This window comes from Cibotium barometz, chromosome 56, assembly GCF_041138505.1.
Source record: "Cibotium barometz isolate CiBa-2024 chromosome 56, ASM4113850v1, whole genome shotgun sequence".
Classification (NCBI taxonomy): domain Eukaryota; kingdom Viridiplantae; phylum Streptophyta; class Polypodiopsida; order Cyatheales; family Cibotiaceae; genus Cibotium; species Cibotium barometz.
Genome location: NC_141101.1, coordinates 39793242 through 39808032, shown reverse-complemented (window position 1 = coordinate 39808032; position 14791 = coordinate 39793242). Strand labels below are relative to the sequence as shown.

Sequence of the window (14791 nt, the reverse complement as noted above, 5' to 3'; positions counted from 1 at the left end):
CTGCCCTGCCCGTACATTGCCAGTGTTGTGCGCCGTACTGAAGTCTCAGCATCTCCAGTGTTGTGCGCCGTACTGAAGTCTCTGCTGCCCGTACAGCATCCGTACAACTAAGCTGCCTTCAGTCACACGTGCGCAATAGCTGCCCGTACATCCAGTCGCACGTCGCCTTCAATCAGGTACTACAACAAGCGTCGCCTGCAGTTACGTACGTGTACCAGCCCCGTACTGTATGCGTACGTGTACCAGCTTCGAACAGTAAGCGCCGCCACCAAGTCGCCGCCTGCTGGTATTCGCCTGCAAGTCGACACCTGTGCGCCACCTATTGTGCAAGTCGACACTACAAGTCGCCGCCTGCTGGTATTCGCCTGCAAGTCGACACCTGTGCGCCACCTATTGTGCAAGTCGACACCTGCTTCGAAGACTGTGCCTCTGTACAAACCTGCGCAGGACAGTACCTGCTCCGTACCTGCACAGTACACTCGAACAGAACCTGCAACGTCAACATTCTGCTTTTGTACATGCTTCCGTACAGCACCTCGACTGAGTTGCTGAGTACCTGCACAATACAGAAGTGGTAAGCATTACATATTTTGAATATTGGGCAGTCTTATTTTTCTCTGTGAAAAATATACAGGCACAACAAGCAGTTTTTTCTATCAAGAAAAATATACAGGCACAAAAGGCAGATTTTCTAGCAAGAAAATATACAGATTTTTGCGAAGTTTGGGTGCAGCAAATTTGGGCATTTTTGGGGCATTTTGGCATTGTGTACGCCATTTGCTGCTCTACTCAGTCATTGGTGCATTAAGCTGCACATTCAGAGGATTGAGAGTGCAGGCAAATTTGGGTAAACTGTATTCAGTGGAGTACAGTTGTTATCAGGGTTTTTGCTATTGGGGTTTTTGGTAAACAGGTACAACATTGTGCGTAAAGCATAATGGCAAATCAACAGCAAAGTGATGTATTCACATATTTGTCTAAGGAAGACAAATTGGATGGCACGAACTACTCCTTGTGGAGTTTTATGCTGAAAAATGTGCTTGTGGCAAAAGGTCTTTGGGATTTTGTTAGTGGTGATGAACCACGTCCAGGTCCATTGGCTCCAGAGACTCCTCCTCAAGGGGGTGCTCGTGGACGAGGACAACAGGTACAGGCTCCAGGACAGCCATTGCCTGTTCAGAGAACAAATGCTCAAAAGACATGGGATGCCAGGGATGCACAAGCATTGTCACTCATTGCATTGTCAGTTCAGAGGTCCATTATACCTCATATTCGTTCAGCTGGCACTTCACAGAATGCATGGGTGACTTTGGAGCAAATGTATGCTGCTCGTAATGAGGCTAGGATCTCATTTTTGAAAAGAGAGCTGGAAAATCAGAAAATGAATGAAGGAGATGATATGTCTAGCCACTTGAACAAGCTGCAGGATTTGAGAGAGCAACTCATCAATGTGGATGAGATAATTCCTGAGACACAGCTTGTGTCCACCATCTTGCACTCTTTGCCAAGATCTTACTTGGCTTTCCATACCTCTTTGAACCTCAGCATGAGGAATGCTGTTGAACCCCTCAAGTACCAGGAACTTGTTGCTCTCTTACTACAAGAGGAGCAAATGAGGAAGAATATGAATATGAACACAAATGCTGAACAAGCATTTACTACAGGTCAAAAGGGGAAAGGGAAATCTCAGCCAAAGAGTGCAAATCAAAATTCAGGTGATGGGGGTTCTTCACAGGATACCAAGAAAAGTGATGGACAGCCCAAGAAGAAGGGCAAATGTCATTACTGTAAGAAGCCAGGTCACTACATCACGGAATGTAGGAAGAGGATTGCCAAAGAGAAGGCAAAGGAAGCTGGGATGTCTGTTAATGATGCTCCTAAAGCTCCTCCAGAGACTGCTTCTTTTGTTGAGGACAGGGATTACTGTTTCTATACATGCAGCTATGATGCCTCTTGGTCTTCACAGGCACTCAGTATGACAGAGCATGCATGTACTTGGTATTTTGATAGTGGTGCCTCAAAGCATATCACATCTCGCAGGGATTTGTTTAGTCATGTTGGCCCTGCCCCTGTTGGCAAAACTGTTCAGTGTGCCAACAATGCTTCATATCCAGTGTGTGGCATTGGGGAGATTCAGCTTACAGCCATTGATGGCTCCATTCTCCGCCTTACAGATGCCTTATATGTACCAGGGATAAAGAAGAATTTGTTGTCCATTTCTTCTTTAGCACATTGTGGAATGCAAGTCCACTTTGATGATGATAAATGCATGGTCAGAGACAAAGAAAATGCCTTGACCTTGATGCTTACTGGTACATTATGTCATGGACTTTATGAGTTGGATGCATTTCAGTCAGTGGATCAGTCTGCTTATCATGCATTCACTCTTACTCCAGCTATGGTTGATGCGGAGTTATGGCATGCTCGCATGGGGCATGTAAATTTTGGTAGTCTTATGCTTATGCAGCGACATAATATGTTTACAGATCTACCTCTCATGGAGAAGCCTCCAGATCACATTTGTGAAGGATGTATTTTGGGAAAAATGCACAGGTTTTCCTTCCCACGTGATCAGGCTCTAAGAGCAACTGCAAAGTTGCAACTTATACACAGTGATCTTTGTGGTCCCATGCAGACGAAGTCATTAGGTGGTTGCTTTTATTTTGCAACATTTATTGATGACTTCTCTCGTATATGCTGGGTCTATCCTTTGACACAGAAATCACAGGTATATGATGCATTTTTGGCCTTTGTAGCACTTGCTGAGACAGAGTCAAGATGCAAAGTGAAGACTCTCCGTTCTGACCGAGGGGGGGAATATATGTCACACCTGCTGAATTCTTTTCTTGGGAGTAGAGGTATAAAACATCAGTATACTACTCCTTACACTCCACAGCAGAATGGGGTTGCAGAAAGGAAAAATCGGTCACTCATGGAGGTATGCTAAAGGCAAAAAGACTACCACATATCTTTTGGGTGGAAGCAGTAATGTGTGCTTGTCATATTTTGAATCGATGTCCCACAAAGGCATTGGTTTCTATTACTCCTTTTGAGGCTTGGCATGGCCGCAAGCCTTCTGTATCGCATTTTCGTATCTTTGGGTGCCTTGCATATGCACACATACCCAAAGAGTTGAGGAGGAAGCTTGATGATAAAGCCACAAAATGCATTTTTGTTGGGTATAGCCGTGAGAGCAAGGGCTACAGGTTATATGACCCACTATCCAGGAAGATATTTATCAGCCGGGATGTGATTTTTGATGAAAAATCAGAATTATCCATGGCTGGTTATGAGGCAAATCAGGCTGAAAATGATGTATTTGAAGGTCTTCTACCCATGGAGTTTCATTCCACAGTTGGTGATCCAACTCATGAGGGTAATGGACAGCCAGCAAATGATGTAGGTGGTGCAGAAATTCAGCAGCCAAATGAGCCAGAAGCTGAACCAAATATGGGACAGCAGGCACCACAGGTCAGACATATACCTAGATGGTATTTGAGGACATTACAGGACAGCCATTTAGAAGGTCCTCTTGCTGGTCGTACTCGTAGGGAGACAAGGACCAATGAACATGCACACATCATGGATTTGAATCTGGTTATGGCAGCCAGTTTACAGGATGATGATGAGCCTGATTCATTCGTGGATGCACGAGATAATGTGCATTGGAACAAAGCCATGCAGGATGAGATTGATTCTATTAAAAAGAATCAAACATGGGATTTGGTTGATCTGCCCAAAGGCAAGAAAGCCATTGGTACTAAATGGGTCTACAAGTTGAAAAGACATGCAGATGGATCCATTGACAGGTACAAAGCCCGTCTAGTTGCAAAGGGCTATGCACAGAAGAAGGGCATTGATTATGAGGAGACATTTGCTCCTACATCCCGTATGTCGACACTTAGGTGTGTCATTGCATTGGCTGCACATCGTGGTTGGGTTGTTCATCAGTTGGACATAAAGACTGCATTCCTACATGGGGACCTCGAGGAGGAAGTTTATGTATTTCAGCCCATGGGATTTGCAGAACATGGTCATGAGGGGAAAGTATGCAGGCTGAAAAAGGCCTTGTATGGTTTGAAACAAGCTCCACGAGCTTGGTATGCAAAAATAGATGCTTTTCTACTCACTCAGGGATTTGTGAACAGTCCATCAGAGACCACTTTGTATGTGAAGAAAGAAGAGACAGATCTGCTGGTCATCAGTCTTTATGTGGATGATCTCTTGCTCATGGGATCAAATGATGACAAAATTGCAGCATTTAAAGAGATACTGCAACAGACATTTGACATGTCTGACTTGGGCCTTGTACATTACTATTTGGGCATACAGTTTGTGCAGGATAACAGAGGCATTGGGTTGTTGCAATCACGTTATGTTGCTAAACTTCTGGAGAAGTTTAAATTTCAGGATTGCAAGCCTATTAGTACTCCTATGGAGCCTGGGATGAAACTGTCACTACAAGATGACAGTGTTTCCTTTGATGCCACTACATATGCTCAGGTTGTTGGGTGCCTCATATACTTGTGTAATACAAGGCCAGATATTCAGTATGCAGTCTCTCAGTTGAGCAGATTCATGCACAGCCCACGGTTGTCACATTGGCAAGCTGTGAAGCGTGTATTCCGTTATTTGCAGGGTACCTTGTCTCTTGGGTTGCTTTATCCTGAGGGGGGTGACATGCAATTACATGCTTACAGTGATTCAGATTGGGCTGGTGATTTTGATACCAGACATTCCACTAGTGGGAATTGTTTCTTCCTTGGCGCTTCATGCATTTCTTGGCTAAGCAAGAAACAGACCACGGTGGCCACTTCATCTTGTGAGGCAGAGTACAGAGCAGCCTACACTACTACTGTTGAGTGTGTTTGGCTGCGTCGTCTTATGACTGATATAGATATTTCAGTGGAGGAGCCTACACCTATCTATACTGATAGTCAGAGTGCCATTGCTGTGGCCAGGAATCCTGTGTTTCATGCTCGCACGAAACACATTGAGATTCACTATCATTTTGTTCGGGAGAGACTCCAGGCAGGAGATATCAGTCTGATCTACTGTCCTACAGATCAGAATGTGGCAGACATCTTCACCAAGGCATTACCACGTCCGAAATTTGAAGCATTCCGCAATGCTTTGAATTTGTTTCCTTTTGGTGGATGATGTACAGTGATCACATATCACTCCAGGGGGGTTTGTTGGGTTTTATGCTGTGTATGCATGGGTTTTATGCTGTGTATGCACCCAGAGGAGTGCTAGTGATCATCAGTAGGTTACTGGGGCACTTTTTACTTCAGTTAGTGGAGGTTTTTTCCCCCAGTTTAGTTCATTTTCACTTATATGCAGTTTATAAGTGTTTTGGTCCACCCGGCACATTTATGGCCGGTCATGTGAACACTTATCCTTTAGGGGTCACTATCATGTGGCTTGTACTTGATATTTTTCTATCATTGAGATATCTACAGCAGTCGTGTTCACTCCCTGCTTGTTTTTCATGCCTGTTTTCTTTCTGTAAACCCTAACCCTAACCCTGTTTAGTCTTCATTTCACGACTCAATACTCTGTTGATTGATTTATTAAAGCTTACACCAAGTAGGTGTTGGAAATTATTTCATCCCCAGATGGACTTTCCCATGCATATTCATGCTTGTATCTGGCTCCATATGAAGCCCTGCATTGGCATATCTTAGCAGAGATTTTTCAACATTTTTTCTACCATTTTTTTGGGTAATTTTTCATTTTTCAGCTTCTGCAGTGATAGGCAGCATATATGGGACCTCCCTCATGCTGCTCCACATGATGCACTACCTTTTCTTGTGATATTCAGCAGTGATCTTCTTTTCTCCTTTATGCTTGCTGTCCATATACAGTGTTGTACAGTTCTTGCAGCATTTTTGAGTGGGTATCTCAGCATAGTACCCATTCTTTCATGGTATCAGAGCGGGTAACATCTATAGGAACCTGCGTTTCTTTTCCCATGCTGCTGTTGACTGTTTTCAGCATATAGGAGCTGTTTACTGCTGCATTTCTTCATCAGTAACCTGCGTTTCACAGTGGAGCTGCGGGACTGCCTCAGGTGCTGCAATTTCTTGCTACTGTAGGCTGTGTTTTCTGCATAGCTTCTGCATTTTTACTGTTATTAGCTGAAACCCTCTTCATAGGTGCGGAGGATAGGATTTTCAGATTCCCACCCTCCCTTCCCTTTCTTTTTTCTTTCTCTTGCTGTGCACAGCTTGAGAGGGGGTACTTTGTTTTTTCAGCAGACATGGCTTCAGGAGACCACTTCTCTACAGCCATTCCATCTCCTATCTCTTCACCCGCTCCATCACAGCCTGGATCCCCTCCTCCCGCCGCTCCACAGGTGGTTCCTATTCCCAATCTTTCCTCTCCGAGTTTCTCTCATCCAGGTCTTGCTCCCACCCTTGCCAACATACCATCCTACAATCCTCCCCAAGTCAGTGACTCCATGAAGCTTACAGCAACCAACTATCATACTTGGTCTTTCTACACTTAGTTGTTGTTGGAAGGAGCTGGTGTGTGGATGGCTATCTCCACACCTCACTTGGTGGATCTTGCTTTGCAAAGCATATTGGATGCTCGGGCTCGTCTTATCATCATCCATTGCATGACTCCATCCATACAGGCACAGTTTGTCTCCTCTCGGAGTAATGCTCATCAGATGTGGACAGAGATCCAGAGGAGGTATGGGAGAGTTTTGACAGTGAAGATTGCCAAATTGGAGTCAGATCTGGAGAAGCTTACCATCACTGAGTCAGATAGCTTGATTGAGAAGATTGGAGAGTTCTCCCGTATCAAGCTGCAACTTGAGGAGTACGGGAGCACCATCAACAATCCCATCCATAAACTTCTTGGTAAGTTGCCTGCTTCCTTTGATTCTTTCAAGGATAATATTTATTTCCGTGATCCTCTCCCCCCTTTTGAGGAAGTCGTGAGTTATCTCCACGACAAGTGCATGCTTCGTGGAAAAGGCAAGTCGGAGTCTGCTTTTGTTGCCTCTGACAAGGGCAAGGGCAAAGGTGGAAAAGGGAACTCCAACAACAACAAGCAGAACGTCACCACAAAGTTATCTTCTGACGACGACGATTCTGACAATTCTAACAACATCAAGGGTTTCAAGACGAAGGATTCTTGTGAGTTTTGTGGCCGACTTGGTTATTCAAAGGCCAAATGTTTTACCCGACAGGCTGCTTCCCGCAAAGCTAAAGCAAAGCAGGAGTCCTCCAATGGCTAAGACACTTCACGCACGACAGATGGCTGAGATACTTCACCAACGACAGAGGAGAGTACGAAGTCTCATGCTAAGATGGCTTTTCTTGCTGTCTACGATCCCCTTGTTCTTTAATCTTCACAGGAGCAAGATGAGTCCATCTTGGTGGTCACACAGGAGACTTTTGATTCAGAAGTTAGTGCCCTAGAGGATTATTTACAGGAGTTTCTGACAGAGACCTTATCAGTTCCTCTAATCCCTTTGGATGAGTATCTTCCTTCCCTTGTGCTGTTTCATGCTGATGCTATTATTGCAGATTTTCTCTCTTCTCTTTCAGAGGAGGATAATGGTTCTTCTACAGAGCAGGTGGATGATTTTGTTGAGATATCCTCACATATTCTGGAGCTTCCTACTTTGGCGGCTTCTCTCCTGGTAGTTGCTTCTCCTTCTTGTGTTTTAGAGGAGGCATCTTCCACTATCTTGGAGCTTGTTCCTACTTCAAACCTGGCAAATTCAGCTATCGCTGATGATCAGTTTGTTCCGGTGGTTGTTTCATTTCCTTCTTCTTCTTCAGAGGAGGATTCTACTTCGGTCCTGATACTTGTTGTAGATGCAGAGGAGGTACCACATTTTTCGGAGCTATCTATGGTTCCATCTCTTGAGGGCTTCTCTCTCCAGATTGATCCTGGTGTTTCGTCTTCGATATCCCCTCGATCTTCTCGTGGCTTCTTCCGGAGACCTTCTCGGTATTCAGATGTACTATATGTTCGCGAGCTTTGTGCCTTTTATGAGGAGGTTGTTCCTTCTTTAGACTCTTTGGAGGATTTTTTTGCAGCGTGCCGGAGTTGGTCCACCCATCTGGCGCTGAAGAGGTGTTGGAAATTATTTCATCCCGAGATGGACTTTCCCATGCATATTCACAAGCAGGTATACAAATAGGGGTGCACATACATGATGGGTGTGATGATTCATTAATCCCTTTCTAATAACTATATTTGAGGAGTTGCTACTATCCCTCATGATGCAGACATATGGTGGGAGGGATGGTTATTCATCCCACAGAGTCGTTCATTCTTAAATCCTTTTAAAGAGTCCTGTAGAAGGGCGTGTCACCATCCCTTGCTCATGAAAGTGGATTCTAGATAGTGGGAGAAGTTAGGCTCTTGAGGGCATTTCAATCATGAGATTATGAATAATTGACACATTTTCTCAACCAAACAAAGAAAACAACCTTAGACGTGGCTTGAAAAATATAAATAATACTCTAAGTAGGAGATAATGCACGAGGCTTGAATTGGAGAAATGCCTATAAGCAAGCAAGAAAGATTTTTTGATATTCTTCAACTTACTACAATGCCTAACAATTAACATAACAATAAAATCAAGAGAAAGAAGGCTCACACTTGGGACCAAATGGAGGACCCCTCCTTGTTGAAGGAACATGTTGCTTTGTCAAGAGTTTCAATCATTTACACTTGTAGGAGCACCACCCCTAGGCCATGTGGTCAAGCGCTAATGGTGGTGCAAATATTGGTAACTAATGCCTACTAAGTGGAGCAAGAAGGGGTCTGATTTAGGGTTTCGAATCAGCTCAAGTTTAGGGCTGAAACAGAGCTAAGACTAAGAAGGGGTCTGATTTAGAGTCTCAAATTAGCTCAATTTTATGGTTAATATTGGGCTAAGCTTGAGCAAGCAAAGGCGTGTCAAACAAGGTCATTTTTAGGGTTGAAATAGAGATGAAGAATAAAAGTTGTAGCAAAGAAGTGGTTGGGCTAGTTGTGGATGAGAATGCCCTTGATAATGAGGTTTCCACTCTTTTGTAATGGAGTGGAGAACTCTTTCTTTACAAATGATTGTCTTATGAGAAAACTTTGGCTCAATGATTAGACCCTCACACCCAATGAGTATGATCGCTTTTAATCCTTTTCTGCCCTTAATTTAAGGCAAGCTAGGGGCTTGTCAAATTTAATATACAAGCAAGTGGTTTATCCCACATTAATACATAATACAATGCTTGAGAGTGGTTTCCTTTAACCAATTTCTCTCTTGACAAGCATGACCCTCCCATAATCAAGCACCTCTTGATGCACCCTTGTGACTTGTGTGTTGCCTGTGCACTAAGGTGAAAATCTTGTACTTGAGAATTGTTGTCCTTTGGAGTACTCATGAGACTTGTAAGCACACGTGTTGGCCCTTTTATGCATGAAATAAAAACATTAAGAATTCAATTAATGTCCAAGCTAGAGGCCAGGTTATTTATACCTAAACCATCGGTTGCTTAGTAGATATGTTTAATCACATTGAAGTAAACATAATTAATCCATTGCTTGACAATGTGAATAACATAATTGCATGTTAAAAACAAGTTCATTACTGATTAGTAAGTCATTATTTGTGATAACTTTTGTTTCAATAATGTCATGCTTTCTTTTATTGCTAAGGGACACAATGGTAAGCCATTGGGGAGGAGGGTTCTCGTGTGTCTTTAGCCTTTTTTTCGTGATTTTTGGGTTTCCCAATGGGCATGTGTTGACAGTCTATGCTAATCTTTGTATTTTTATGTGGCCTTCTTACAGGGAGTGTTTTGAAAGTTTATCCTCTTCCTCAATTTGTGCTGAAAGAGGACATTATCAATCATCTGAAAGGGAGCAATGTGCAGCCAGAGAGTATAAAGTTTGTCTACAACACCACATTCAGGCCAGATTATGTGTAAGGGACAATCATGCTGCACTATTTAGTTTCAAACCTTATGAGAAAGTGATCTATTTGTGTCAAAATAAACTTCCCAACACCTTGTGGGAGATGTGGATCTACTGCATTTTATACTTTACTAAAACTCTTGTACAAGGTATGTGTATGAAAATGGTTGCAGGGTGCAAGGTGTTGTGCTTGGGTGGTTTAAAGGTACCACACTGTGCATGTTCAGTGTAGACCAGCTGTTCAAGGGGCATGGTGGGTGTCTTATTGGGTGTCTGACAAGCATGGTGATGCCATATTTAATAGCAGAATAAATCATACTCACCTTGCAAACGTTGAAAGTGAATGGTTATACATTCCACACCGATGGAGGGAGTGGGAGGCTGGAGCATTCATGAATCGTTTGTTTAAGTTAGAGTAATTGAATTTATGCATGGAATTTGCAGGCAGTTTGATGTTGATTCAGCTTCAACGCAGAGGCAAATCATGAAGCGACTGCAAGAAAGGGGCCGTTTGGGTTGCCGGTTCCTGAAGGCAGAAGTGGTATGCTGACTGTTGTCCTGCAACCGGTCATGTTATAAGGATGGTGCTTGGAATGCTTTTTTCTAATCAGGAGTTCTTTTGAATGCAGTCACCTCCAATGCCATGGACTTTTGTTGATGCAGCTCTTAAGGATTCACCACGGGGAAGAACGGTATCAATATTTTTTTGTCTTAAACTGCTGTACTGCTACAAATGATCTGTTTGCAAACCTTGTGATTCTTTTAGGTGAGTTCTACCAAAAGTTTAGGGCTATGGGATACTCTGGGATACTGTGGCTTTGCTTGCATGGCTGTACTTTGGCAGTATCATGAATAAATTAGAATTTGTAAACCTGATTCTGGAAAGGGGGGGGGGGGTGAGGGAGGAGGGGAGGTAGATCGCAGAGGGTGTCATAGGGTGCAGCTGTGTGGAGTGCCTTTCATCTTTACATCCTTGCCTTGTGATATGCTGTAAACAATGCATGTGCTAGGACCCAACGTGGCCTACCTCGACAATGTCCAAGAGGACCTACCATTTTCATTCCTCGGGTGGAATGAAAGGTTCAGGATTCAAAAAAAAAGAGAGATTTGGGTTCTACACATCCTCAGAGAATAAAAACAGATTTTCAATGTTGAAAAGTAGGACTAGAAAAGTAGAGTTTGTCACCATTTTGGACATATCCCGGTTTTCATATGTTGACAGGCTCTGGAGGACACATGATTCCCAAAAGACCAAGAATGTACAAGCTTTGGAAATGGGAGATTTATCTAGTACAAGAACCAAGCAGCCTGAGAACCTAGATATGGTGGACATGGTGCCCAGAACAAGACTTCTGACAAAGAGCTGAACATCTGAGGTTTGGCTTTGCGTGAGAAGTACCCTTGGTGAGCCCTAGTATTGTGGGCTGGACACATGCATGTAACAAGCTCTTATTTGGCTGTACCCAGTATTTTATAATGTGGGTGGACGAGTTTGTGCAAGGGCCAGGCAAGTTACTACTTGGGCTTCCCGGTTTTCTAAGGGATTTACACTCAATTATGAAGGCTGGACAAAGTATCATTTGGGCTCTTTGTTTTTAATGGATTTTACATCCATATGTGGGCACTTCAAAGAGTTGTGACTTTTCCATCAGGGAAAGTTACCGGATGTCGCCTTACACTATTATATGGCAAGACTTTTTATATTTAGCAAACCTTAGCCTAAGGTTTATAAAAATCAAATAGGAGCTTTCGTTTATCTTCTTGTGCACTCCTCCGTTTGCAAAACGATTGCCCAGTGATTGCACAACCATGCTAGAGGCCAATCAAATGAAGCTCCGACTCCTCCTTTTTACGAGTTGTCACGAGCCTCCCTCTGGCTTCAGGGTCTTCAAATGTGTAAGAATCCCTCAAAGATGAGAGAGAGATTCTCTCAACAGCTGCTGCAAAATTTGAGACGACCTGGAATACCCAACAACTTCCTCCACTCTTTCCTTCTTCACTTCAAAGATGACCCTTCAGAATATCAATTGCAGTAGGATTCAATAGTCTACACACATCATATTCAAAGCAACAATTCATTATTCAATACAACCACTCCTCGCAGAGATCGCCTACACACATACAATGAAACGTGGCAAAGTTTCGGTCCGTCTACCCATCTCTTCCCAAGAGTTCCTTTTATAGTTTCCAGTCGGCTGTGTGTGCAGTCACTGATTGCCCACCATTCTTTTTCCCCAGCATGTCGCGCTGTCAAGGCCTCACAATTCTCCAACCTTATCATGACTGCCTGTCACCTCTGTTCCGCATTATGCCATCACGATCTGATCTTTTCTTGACCATCTATCTTTGCATGCTGTCTCGTGATCGCTCTCCCACCCTTACTTTTGTCGACTGCAGCCCGTTATTCTTGTAAGCGTCCACATACGTGGCATGGCTTGCTATCACGGCATGCTGCCACGTGAAATCTCCTCCACTTCTGCATGCGCCATATTCACCAGCCAATGATGCACCGTCTTCACCATCTGCTTTTTAAAAGCTTAAAGCTTAGAGTTTTTTTTAAGGTGATCGCAAATGTTTACAGGACCCATAAGGCAATAGCACAACTAAGCACCTCACTTAGATAGGAGTAAGTTCACACACACACACACACACACCGTGCTATATGTACAAAGATGTAAGTTATTGACACTACATCCTAGTGTTATTTCATCCACTTTGGGGTTGTCAAAATCCTCTTAACATATTTTGACCATCCCTTAGCGTGCGGACATTCATGTCTCGCAGTCTTCAAATAGCTGATGCATTGAGTACATGGACTCGTCCTCTTCTTGGTTACATACTTCTTTAGCCGATACCCATTGACTTTTCTCTGGTACAGGGTTCCATCCAAATCCTCTAGTGGGTACATGCCATTGAAGAATCTTTGCTGCACTTTGAAAGGACCTTCCCACCTTGTTTGGAACTTAGTTTGGAAAGTATTGCTTGCTATTATATCGAAGCACAAGATCAACCTTACCAATGCCTTTGTCTTTGATGTTCTTGTTGGCTCTCCGTTGATTTTGCTCTTGAGTCTATTGGTAGTGTTCCAAGGCATGCATCCTGTCTGCTCCTTGTAGTGCAAGGAGCCTGTTCTTGAAATAGGGTTATAGTTCCTCATTTTCTTTTAACAAGAACTTCAAAGTTGGCACTTCCGCCTCGATAGGCAACAATGCTTCAGCACCATAAAGAAGATGGAAAGGAGAGAAGCGAGTACCCTCCTTCACTGCAATTGTGTAAGTCCAGAGTGTACTAGAGAGCTCCAAATTCCAAGTCCTCTCATGAGACTGTGTCATTTTGCTTAACATGCGTATCAATTCCCCATTAAATCTTTCATTCATCCCATTACATTGAGGATAGTATGGAGTGGCATACCAGTGCTGGATTTTTAGCTTCTCGCATAAACGGTCCATCAACTCATTTCTAAAACCAGGTCCCCTATCAGTGTTACATGCACCAAGGTTGATCGTGATAACGCACAACAGGGCCTTTATGTGGTGAGAATACGTAGCATCAACTTTAGAGAATAGGGAGAGAGTAGAGGATGTAGAATGTAGAAGACGACACCAGATTGGGTCCCAATACCCACTGAAGGCCCCCCCCCCCCGCCCCCCCCCCCTTGCAAGGAGTATTTGCTTATATTATTCTTTGGAGAAATGTTGTACAATGCTGAGTACAAATGATATGAATGCCCAACGCAAGGACGAGGAAGCCCAAACGTCGGCGGAGTATCCAGCCATCCCGAGGCTCTGCTGAAGACTCTCCTTGGCCACTGATGCAAGTCCAGATGACTGAAGGACTGCACATATGCTGGCTGAGATGTAGAGTACCTTCCTTGTTGCTGCCTGGAGATGAGCAGGATGCTACAAACTGTAGTCGCTTTCTGCTGAATTCCTGAATGTGCTTTGGCGAAATAAGTCCATGCTTTTTATACCCCTTGAGACAGCAGTCGGCTGGTGCAAGAACCCTCCACGATTGGGAAAACCTAGTCGGCTGCTGTAAATATTCCTCACGACTGTGAAAAGCCAGTCAGCTGCCGAAAAGTATCCTCACGACTGTGAAAAGCCAGTCGGCCGGCATTAAATGCTGGTCGGGTACTGTACCTCAAGTCGGCTGGCTCATTAAATGCTTCTGACTGCCCATATGCACGGTCGGCTGCCCACAATACCTGGTCGGGTGCTGCCTGACTGTGAGGAAGGCCATGGCTGCCTTTGCAAGGCTAGCCAAACTGGGGGACTGCCTTGGGGCTGGCCCCCTTCTATTTGAATGCACCTAAAATGTTTTATATGCAACTACTGCTAAGGCTGACACATACATGCTCCTGAATGATGCTTTCTCCAAGTGGGTTAAGAGTACTGACAACAGACTGACCTCTAAAACTTAGAGACTGACCTACGTAGCTCATGCCTGACTGTCCCTAGACTGAGGGCTTACAATGGGGTCACAACGTACGACAAATAATCCTAGAAAAGGTTCTACTTCTGTACAAATGCTTCACTGAAGATCATGTTAGTGTGTCACTGTGTACCCCAGTGCAGGGTGCACGTGACATTCCCTTTTGCTTAACTTGGTGGCAGGTTCAGAGCTTCCAAGTAGTCCGCCAACAATTGGGGGTACTCCTGAAAGAACTCTTCATCGAGCCAAACTGCTTCATGGATTCGGCGGTTCTTAAACTTCGTTTAGAATTGTTGTATTCTTCGATCGGATCCATGCTTCCATATGTGGAGGAGAATCTGTTCTGGTGTTATAACTTTAGCTTCATCAATCATATCTCGTTGTTGCTCTTCTGAGATATCCTACAATGCTGGACCTGCATATGGCTTCAACCAAG

General features: G+C 43.9%; 1 protein-coding gene across 1 annotated transcript in view; it reads left to right on the top strand.

The window, feature by feature from the left end:
- Positions 1-14791, top strand: part of LOC147607213 (Ribosomal protein S24e family protein) — a 77380-nt gene that overhangs the window by 31964 nt on the left and 30625 nt on the right. Inside the window, exons 2-4 of the mRNA XM_086791371.1 lie at positions 9802-9934; positions 10369-10465; positions 10554-10616. Of these exons, the coding sequence (XP_086647497.1) occupies positions 9802-9934; positions 10369-10465; positions 10554-10616 (293 nt within the window). The remainder of the gene's footprint in view (positions 1-9801; positions 9935-10368; positions 10466-10553; positions 10617-14791) is intronic.